Source organism: Callorhinus ursinus, unplaced genomic scaffold (genome assembly GCF_003265705.2).
Source record: "Callorhinus ursinus isolate GAN/ISIS: 27379988/994484 unplaced genomic scaffold, GSC_fseal_2.0 scaffold4, whole genome shotgun sequence".
In the NCBI taxonomy this organism is placed as follows: domain Eukaryota; kingdom Metazoa; phylum Chordata; class Mammalia; order Carnivora; family Otariidae; genus Callorhinus; species Callorhinus ursinus.
Genome location: NW_027397066.1, coordinates 3,294,277 through 3,304,001, shown reverse-complemented (window position 1 = coordinate 3,304,001; position 9,725 = coordinate 3,294,277). Strand labels below are relative to the sequence as shown.

At 61.7% G+C, this 9,725-nt stretch overlaps 1 protein-coding gene across 26 annotated transcripts in view; it reads right to left on the bottom strand.

The window, feature by feature from the left end:
* The window catches only part of ABLIM2 (actin binding LIM protein family member 2), a 141,457-nt gene extending 133,279 nt beyond the window's left edge, over positions 1–8,178 (bottom strand). For all 26 annotated transcript variants that reach the window (XR_012377827.1, XR_012377828.1, XR_012377830.1 and 23 more), the window contains exon 1: positions 8,019–8,178. Coding sequence is in view for 18 of the 26 variants with exons in the window: in XM_073891366.1 (XP_073747467.1) it covers positions 8,019–8,028 (10 nt within the window). In the remaining 8 variants the exon portion in view is untranslated. The remainder of the gene's footprint in view (positions 1–8,018) is intronic.
* Positions 8,179–9,725: the final 1,547 nt, after the last annotated feature.

Below are 9,725 nucleotides of genomic sequence, written 5' to 3'. Positions count from 1 at the left end.
CCAGGGGAGATGATCAGACTATGCCAGACCCCTCCCCGCTCCCCAGATGCCAGACCCCTCCCCACCCACCAGGGAAGATGATCAGACTATGCCAGACTCCCCTCCCCACTCCCCAAGGGAGATGATCAGACTATGCCAGCCCCCTCCCCACTCACCAGAGGGTGTCAGACTAGGCCCCCCAGAGCTGGAGAAGTGCATGGCTCCAGACCCCACAGATGTGGGGAGCCTTTAAAACTGCACAGAGATTGCGGTTCAGGTGTGCCGTGACCGCGAGAGAAAGGCTAACGGAGGTCCAAGAGGGTGACGTGAGTAGGGGTGATGTGGGTTTGGAACCCGGAGCTTGCCAGGCTCGAATCCTGGCTGGCGAGTTACCGGACACACCACAGATGTTCAGCCCCAGCTTCCTGAATAATCAGGAGTCACGTTCGGAACATGTACCACTAGCACCCGCCCCACCCACCCCATGTGCTGTGCGCCCCGGCCAGGCGTCCGGAGCCTGGGGCATGTCCCCCTGCCCTGCGCGCGGAGAGCCCACGTTACGAGCCCGGAGGTTCTCAGTAAACATGGACCCCTCCTTGCCCCTCCTCCCTCAAAGGACAGTCCTCCCTCGTTCCTTATTCATGAAGGTACTCCCCGAACCCCACCAGCAGCAGGAGGCCCTGGTGGCGTGTGTGCACAGATGTGACACAGCCTCACACCACTGAGGAGGTCTGGAACAACCCTCACTGCAAAATGCTGCCGTCCTCCTGTGCCTGGGCCTCCCGACTCCAGACCCAGCTGCGGGGAAGGCAGGGAAGGTGGGCCATCTGTCTGAGCGTCAGGCAGCTGTGTAACAAATGGTCTCAGACATACAGGCCTAAAGCAGACGTAATCTGCGGGCGGCCAGTACCCAGCTCCCCCCACCATCCAAGGTGAGGTATTCGGGGAGGGGCAGCGCCTGATCCTGGGTCACACCACAGCCAGAGCCAGACCCTAGTCCCCAACAGGAAACCCCAGCTCTGTCCACTGCCCCCAGCTCCGAGGAGGGCAGGCTGCATCAGAGGCAGTCTGAAATTCTAGTTAGAAGCTGGGAAGACTGAGGAGGAGGAATTCCAGGATCGGGGACAGGGAGGCAGATGGGCAACACAGCAAGAAAAGCGCAAGCACGGGTGTTTGGGCATCAGGAGCAAGGACAGCGTGTTGCACACAGGAGGTGCTCAATAAATAGCCGTCGAAAGACTCAAGGGGCATTCTGGCATGGCTTTGAGCCCTTGAGGGGCTGCTGAAGGCTGGGAACAGAGGTGGCCTCAACCCGGGCTGAGACTGGGAGTGGCAGCCGTCTCATCCCACCTCTAGGTCTCCTGGGGCAGATGGGGACAGGTGCTCACCGACCCCTCCGCACCACAAGCCCATATGTCCATCGCTTCGCAGCCCGAGGCCTCCCCAGCCCGGTGGGCACTTGCTCGCCCCGCACAGAGCAGGGCGGGACTGTGCCCGCCCAGGACTGGCCCTCCGCCCTGGAGGTCAAAGACCCCAGCATCCCCCTGGGGATGGTTCTGAGGAGCAGGCCCACTGCGACTGCCCACCCACGAATGCCCCCACTCTCCCCTCCTCCCCCATCTCACCCCGCATCCTCTCAACTCGTGCTTCCTGGGGGTGCTTCCCCGGCAATCCACCTGCATCCATGTCCTTGTCACTAGCGGAGCCTGAACCCAGACCACGGCAGGGTACAGGGGTGGGGTCACCCTGAAGCATCTGCAACTCAAGTGGGGGCCATGGGGAAGGTCCTGGCCATTCCTCCTTCTTGAACTTCATGCTTGACTGCAGCACCAACTGGGACTTGGAGACATGGCGTCCCCGTAAGATGGTGGCTGCAGAAGTTCAAGGAGAAGCAGAGGGCTGGAAAGAGGCCTGGCTGGGAACCCTTAGCCCAAGATGATGGCAAACCCTGGGGGAGGCTGAGCACAAAGAGGTCCATCCTCCTTTCATCCCTTCACTGGGCAGATGCTCAGGGAGCACCTGTCACAGGCAGTGTGTGGGGGCTCTCCAGGAGAGCATCCTGAGGTCCGCCCTGAGTTTTGGAGGGTGTGGACGGCTGGGACAAAGCCTGCTCCACCTGCTTCCTGGGGCCATGCGTGCCCAGCGCCCTGCTTCCTGGGGCCATGCGTGCCCAGCGCCCTGCTTCCTGGGGCCATGCGTGCCCAGCGCCCTCGAGCGATCATAAGGAGCAGGAGGCAGTATCTCCACTCTACAGGTGGGGAAACTGAGGCAAAGAGCAACGACGCAATCCAGTTGCTGGGACACAAATAGCAGGTGACGCCTGGGACTGGAGCCCAGGTGAGCCTGACCCCAAAGCCACCACCGTACTTTCCAAGCCATCAAGACAGCCTCCCTCGTTGCTTAGAAATCTTCAGGCAAAGCAAACCACACAGGAAACCCCCCAACACACCATTTTGGGACAGAACCTGCTTCGTATATGCCTGGCTTGCCCCTAGCCTAGAAGCCCACCGAGGGCAGAAGGCGCCCAGGACCAGCCCCGGCACCCAGTGGGGCTTGCTGTCGGCTGCATCCGGGTGAAAGTGAGCGCCACGGGATTCAGAGCACACCTTCCATGCTCCCCAGTCCTGCCCACGGACAAGGAGGACTCAGGTCTCCCGGCTCAGGCACCAGACAGACACTCACCGACGTGGCTTCCCTGGCAGGCTGCGGAGAAACTCCCTTATATCAGGGAGCCTCCACGTAAAGGGCGAGAGCTTCCTGCCACGAAATTGTCAGATGGGGGTCTATGTGGCAGAAAAGGATGATGGGAGGCCATAATTCCCTGAAATGCTGGCTTGGCCTCAAACCCAGAAAATCGCTCTGGGAACAGTGGAAGGAGACAGGGTCGTCAGAAGCGGATCACACCCCCGCGGATGGAGGTAGCCCCCGTCTTTACAGATGGGGACTCTGAGGCCCAGAGAGGGAGGACAGCCTGCCCCAGGTCACACAGCTGTCCGGGTGGGTGCGGCTGGGGTTCCCGGGAGCTCAGGCACCAGCAGTGGGGTGATTGCTGCCTTGCAGGGGAAATGGGCAGCTCTAGAAGACCTCGAGGACCTGGTGGAAGGGAGAGCTGGGGCCAGAGGGTCAAGGTTACAGAGAGGCATGTGGGCTTGACATGGTGAAACTGTCTCCCATGGTCGGAGCTGTCTGGAAGTGGACCCTGGGCTGTGTTATGACCCCACGCGGGAGCCCCTGTAGAAGGCAGAGGAAAGAGCATGCCCTCGAGGCAGACAGAGCCGGGTGTGAGTCTGGCTCCCAGATGCCACACTGGGAAGATGCAAATATGTTTCACGGCCCAGGACAAAGCATTACCATGATGTCCCAAATGGTCAAGCCTTATCCATCCCACATCCCACTCAGCCCCACACTACGAGGGGCCGTGAGTCGCCCACGGAAGCCGGCTCATGCGGGCACGGGGGTGGGGGGCGGGATGGGGGCAGACTGACGGAACCCACCCGGCCGGGAAGATGAGCGTCTGGGCACACCGGGGTTCAAGTCCAGCTCTGCTGTTCACAGGTGGTGGGGCATGCTGCCAGGCAATGGACAGCCCCTTCTGGGCATCTGCTTCCCCCCTGCGAGTGGGGACACCCCAGCAGCCCTATGAAGTGCTGTGAGGGTTCAGGAGCATAGGCCAGGTGTGGGGCTCTGAGGGAGTGTCCCCTGAGCCACGACTGCCATGACACTGAAGTAGGGTGCGGCCCGACACCCTAGAGACCTCGGGGATGGAAACATCCCCAAGTAAACAGAGACGCTCCGCTCAGGTTGCCATACCCTGCAACCTCGCAGCCTCGAGGCCCGCTGTTTGCAGCCCGTCTGGGCTGGCCCGCATCCGGCTGGTCCCCTCAGCGGCTCACAACGGGATCGTCTTCCGAAAATGGGCTGCTATCTGAGCACCACCCGTGCGCTCCTGTTGCAACTACTCTGCTTTTGCAAGCCTCTCCACGTGTCGGGACCTGCACCCTCAGTCCCCACGGAGACCCAGGGGGCGGGGCAGCCTCAGAAGCGCAGAGAGGTTCAGTGATCAAGAATGCTAGCAGGGGACAGAGCTGGAATGAGCTCAACAGACCCGATTCAGGGCAGGCCTTACCACGTCCTGCCAAGGCAGGTGCAGAGCAAGCCCCCAGGTTGGGGCAGAGGAGGGGCCAGTGTCCTGGAAGCTGCTGCTGTCAGCCACCGTGGCCGGTGCCAGGACAGACCCCGCCATCTGGACCCCTTCCCACCCTCTCCTCTCATTACTCGGATGTGCCCATCTTCTCTGGCCAGCTCGCGGCTCTCCCACGCTCCAGAGGACGCTCTGGAGGGTCAGGGTGTCAGACAGGTGACTTCTCCATGAGTGAAGGTCATGCTCCCTTTTCTGGGACAGTAAGACTGGACTCGCCAAGAGTTCATCAAAGTCAGAGCTTGATTCCAGAAAATAGGCCATCTATCCCCAAACTACCTCATTGACAGAAACCATAAAGAATCAAAGGGTCTTGGGTGGTGGGTTAGGGAGTAACCGAGCTCAGGGATGCCCATGCTGAGCCAGGGAGCGCCAGCTGGGTCTTGGGCAACAACTGTCCTTTTCGGGAGCAGCAGAAGACAAATCACAGTCCCCTGCCTGTGGGAAGCTCCCGAGCCAAAGGACAGTGGCCCCTGCAGAACAGAAAGGTCTGGGCCTCCCACCGAGTCATGGACTTTCCACGAGCCCTCCTTAGACCCGGCAGCAATGCTTCCTCATTTTTACTGGATTTTTAATTGCAAGAGAGAAGCACGCACCACGAAGAAAATTCGGGAAAGTCGCAGAAAGGATAAAGATGCAGATGTGTGAAAAACCTCTTTCTCCTCTTGCTGCTAGAGAGGGAGACCACTGCTGACATCTGGATGTGCGTCCTTCCAGATTTGCCTCCTTTACTGCACTAGTAGACTCGAGATCACGCAGGACGTATGATTCTGCTGTCCGCTGTTTTCGGAGAGAAACCGGTTTGCTTGAGCATCGCTCCTCCCATTAGAATCTCCTCACACACTGTTGGCCAGGATGCGCCCCCCACTCCCCCGACCCTGAGAAGCTTCGGCAGGATGTGGACTGAGTCTGTTCCTGCCGGGCCCACGGCTCGCGGGCGGGAAGCACTTGGCCACTGAATGAGGGACTGCACGGCTGGCTGATACCCGTCACCCCCCCCCCCACATTTGTCGTACTGACGTGAGCATCTCTGGGGTGATGTCCTTGTCCGCCCTTGGGTTAGGTGAAGAGATGTGTCCTGTTCCAGAGACCCAGGGCTGTGCCAACCCGAGTAGGGGACGGGGGCTCAGGTCCCCGCTCTGTCACACTCTCTACTTGACCCTGGACAGTTGCTTTTCCTTCCCCGGGCCTCGGTTTCCCCTCTGTGCATGTGAGTGGGTTTGGACGGCAGTATCTTCTAGGTCCCTTCCAGCTCTGGGATCCCAACTGGGCAGCTGTGACCACAAGACAGCTGGGCCAGATGCTGGGCTCTCCACCTGGCCCTGGCCCTGGCCCCGTTGTGGGCTGAATTATGCCCCCCTCCAAATTCACATGCTGAAGTCCTAACTGCTAGGACCTCAGACTGTGACTGTCTTTGGAGAGGGGGACTTTACAGAGTAATTAAGGTAAAACGAGGTCAGGCAGCTGGTCCTAATCCAATACGACTGGTGTCCTTACAGAAGAGGAAATTTGGACAGACACGTACATAAGGAAAGCCCTGTGGACATAGAGAGGAGACGGCCATCTACAGGTCAAGGAGGAAGGCCGCACCTTGAACTTGGACTTCCAGGACCTGGCACCCATCGGGGGCAGGGCTGGCCCCGGAGCCCCTCCCAGCTCAGGTCCCCTCCTCTGCCCCACCTTGCCCATCGTGACTCCAGAGGCTGCTGCCACGTTATGAGGTCACCGCCACAGGCCTCATCTACTGGGCCCCATACGCATGAGCCGGGACTGCAGGCCGAGCTAAGGGCATTCCCTCCATACAGTGGGGAAACTGAGGCACAGGGAATCCATAGCGAGTGCACTGGATTTGGATCCAGGCCTGACACGGAATGCCACCTCTGACAATTCCCCCAGCCACCCGACATCAATGAGCCACAAAACAAGTAGGCACATATGTGGGGCCCAGAGGCCACACCCGAGCCGTCCCCAAGGACGTGCACAACGGCCAGACACGAGAGCCAGGTGCCGGGCACAGGGACCACACTCTCCCCCACTGCAGGGTGGCCTGGGGATGCATCTGGGGCATGAGCCGCAGGCGGATGTGCAGCAGACCCTCCAGCAGTTCCGAAGGGCTGAGCTAACGCAGGGAGGCTGAGGGGAGCGTGACCCTCCAGCAGTGACCGTCACAAGCCACTGAGGACCTACTATGTGTGCAGTTTCCCACTCAAATCTTGCCCTCTCCAGGCAAGGCGCGGTGCTGCTTTCATACCTCAGGAAGCCGAGCTCAGAAAGGTGCCACCATTTGCCAAGATCACAGTTTGCCACCAGGCAGACCTATGGGTCAAACCCCAGGCCCCTTGCTTGTTCGAATCATGACCCCCCCACACAGCCCCCAGTGCCCACATAGCCCGTCTCCCAGGACGACCACAAATGCCAGTGCTCCTTCCAGGGCTCCCCCTGATTACAGGGGGGACCGGAGGTAACAATTATGATCCCAGAAAGCCTGGAATTACCCTGTGTGCACCCTGCCATTATCCCCACCTGCCATTAGATAAATGTGTCTGGAGGTTCTGCCAGGTCTCAGGGTGCCCTGCTCCCCAGCCACCTCCAGGTAACAGGCTGGCCATTTCAGAAATCCTCTTCTAGAGAATTCTGCCTCCCGATGCCTGCCATTTGCTCTCAGCCACTCTCCCAGCGCCCATTGCCAGTGTGGTCCCTCCTTCCTGGGTTGGAGGGGGAGGAGACGATTTCCCCTGCGAGATGGGTCCCTGGAAACAGCCCTCCTAAACCGAGAGCAGGGAGCAAGCACTCACCAAATGCACACTACCCCCCCACACACCAGTCTGATTTTCCCCCAGCTTGTCCAGGCTTTTTTCTGCACCATGGCCAAGGGCCACCATACTGCAGTCTGTGGCCAAATAGGCTCAGAGGAAAGATCACAGGAGTCAGGGAGCACCCGGTTCGAATCCCCACCCCGCTGTGTGAGCTGAGCAAGTGACTCAAGCCTGGTGAGCCTTGGGCGCACCCTGAAAAATGGGGTGATGGCCCCTCCCTGCCAGGGAATGTACAGATCAACCCTCTCGGCTCAGCTCAGTGCCCGGCCACAGGAGACTCTCAAAACCGGGCTCCTCGCATCAGACTCTGCATGCCAAGGTCTCCCTGCTGTTGGTCTCAGTTTCCCTAAGCGCAATAAGCCCGGCTGGCTTGTGACGATGTGGGATTTTCCAGGGCCCGCACAGAGGCTGTCAGATCCCGTGGGTGCGGCGGGAGGCAGCAGTGGGGATGCGCAGGGGGGGGCCGGAGAGATGCCGACTGGAGGGAGATGGGGCGGGCCGCACACACCTGCGGGCTCTGCGCCCCCAAATCTGCAGCGGGCGAGCCCAGGGCGCTGGGGGTCGGCCTGACGACACCCCCACCCCCCGCTCAGGCGGAGCGAGCGCCGCGCACGGGCGGCGCCCCCTGCCGCAAAGCCCCCAGTGTGATCACACCTCTCCGTAGCAGGGTCTGCGGCGGCCCTGCGCCCCTCGCCCGTACCGGTCGCCTTCTGCAACCTGCAGCGACCTGGGACCGGTGAGAAGCAAAAAAGTGGCGCCTTCCAGACAGCCCGGCGCAGCCACGCTGGCCAGCGCGGGGGGAAGGGGGTCCCCAGACCGCTCTGCGGAGCTGCACGCGCCCCGGGCGCAGGGGCAGAGGGCTGCTGACAGGCCCTAGGGTTTGCAAGACCCTGGGGGTAAAAGTTGGGTGGAGCACTGGGTGATTTCCCCTGTGCTGCAGGTGCAGCCCCAGAATGCCTCCACAGCCCTTGCTGCGCCGCGATCCAGCTCGGGGACGCGCCGGTTCCCTTGGTCGCCACACTCACCTGCACTCATCTCAGCAGCAGCTGGGGGACGGGCTATCCGGCGCTGCGGCAGCCAGACGCTCCTGCCCGCAGGTGCCGCGCCCGTGCGATCGCCCGCCCGCCCGCCGATCAGCGGGCGCTGGGCAAGGTCCGCGCCCGCCCGCAGCGCCGCCGCAGCCCCCTGGAGCTCCGGCCCCGCCCCGCCGGCCCCGCCCCCGCCAGCCCCGCCCCTGCGCGCCGCTCCGCCCCGCCCCGCCCTCGCCGCGCCGCGGGCGGGACGCACCCTGGGAAGTGTAGGCGCAGCACCCCCGCCGCTCCGCCTTTGCGGCCCAGCCGCCGAATGGACAGACTACAAGTCCCGGCAGGCCGCGCGCCCCGCGCACGCGCAGACAGGAGACGCCGCTGTGGCCTCTCGCAGCCTCCGGTAGGTCTCTGCGGGGTTACCCTCGCGGCCTGGCTGGTGGCCTGGCTGGCGCCGGCTCTCGACAACCCGGAGTGGTGCGGAGGGAGGCCCAGCGGCAGAAGCTTGGTGCAGTTCTTCTTGAGTCGTGGAGCTGCAAGGGCCCCGAAGACCTTCTGGGCCAACCCACCACCTTCCCTAGTTTGCAGACAGGGAAACTGAGGCTGGGCGGGGCGCGGGCTGGGATTCCGGCGCCGAGCTCAGGACTCCAGGTCTAGAACAGAGCACCGCCGGCTTCTGGCCCGCTGCACCGGCTGGCGCCCGAGGAGGGGGGTGCGTCGTACCCCATGGCAGTCCGGGGCCCCAGCCCCTCGCTGTCACCGACTGCCCTCTGTGATGTCAGGCGCCTAGCACAGGGTGGGGTCCTGGTACAGGAGAGGGAAAGAGTAGGGGTGGGCGTCAGGAAATCAGGGGGAGCGGGCGGAACCCGCCTGGTAGTGACAAAAGGGGACTTTGGGGTGCAGGCTGGACTGGGGGAACATTCAGGAGGCAGAGTCTCAGAACCTGGCACTGCGGGAGGAGGTCGCAGGAAGACACTTGGCTTGGGCCAAGGCTTTTGGGAGATGCTGACGAGAGGAGGGCTGACCGCTGGAAATGTGGACTCTAAATGGAAAACGGATGCAGAAGCAGATACTCTAATCTGGTCCTCAGCAGCATCCATCTACCCCGGACAGGGGCTCCAGGAACAGCCGAAGTCCTGCAGAATCAGCCATAGGCCAGGCCAGTCAGTCCCGGCCCCACACACCCTAGCCTGCTGCGGTGGCTTGGCCGGCAGCTGCTGCCCACTGGTGCCTTTTCCCCAGAACGCAAGTGCACTGTGATGGAAGGAGCACTAGAAAGGATCAGATGTCTTCTTCCTGACCCAGCTTCCCCTCTCAGTGCGACCTTGAGCAAGACCCTTCCCTTATGTGGGCATCAAGACCCCCCAAGCTGAGTGAAGGGGCCACCATTGGCTGAGAGCATTATATTTGCGTTGTCGGTCTTGGCTAGGGCAGCTGCAGGCCAGCAGGGGTGGAGGCCCCGGGGGGCCTGACCACCTGGTGGGGAGCCTGGCTTCACCTGCTGGTGCAAGGTGCCTAACTCTGCCTCAGTGTTCATCCTCCAACTAGACAGAGTTCTCCCTTTTTAGGGTGGTTGTGAGGATTACACTGGCTAATGCACACCGTGCGCTGCTCAGAGTGGAGATCAATAAACAAGTTGGACCTTATCCTGCCTTTATTATTTCGATTTTCAGCCTCGCACACAGCCTGGTCAGCATGGGCACTCCA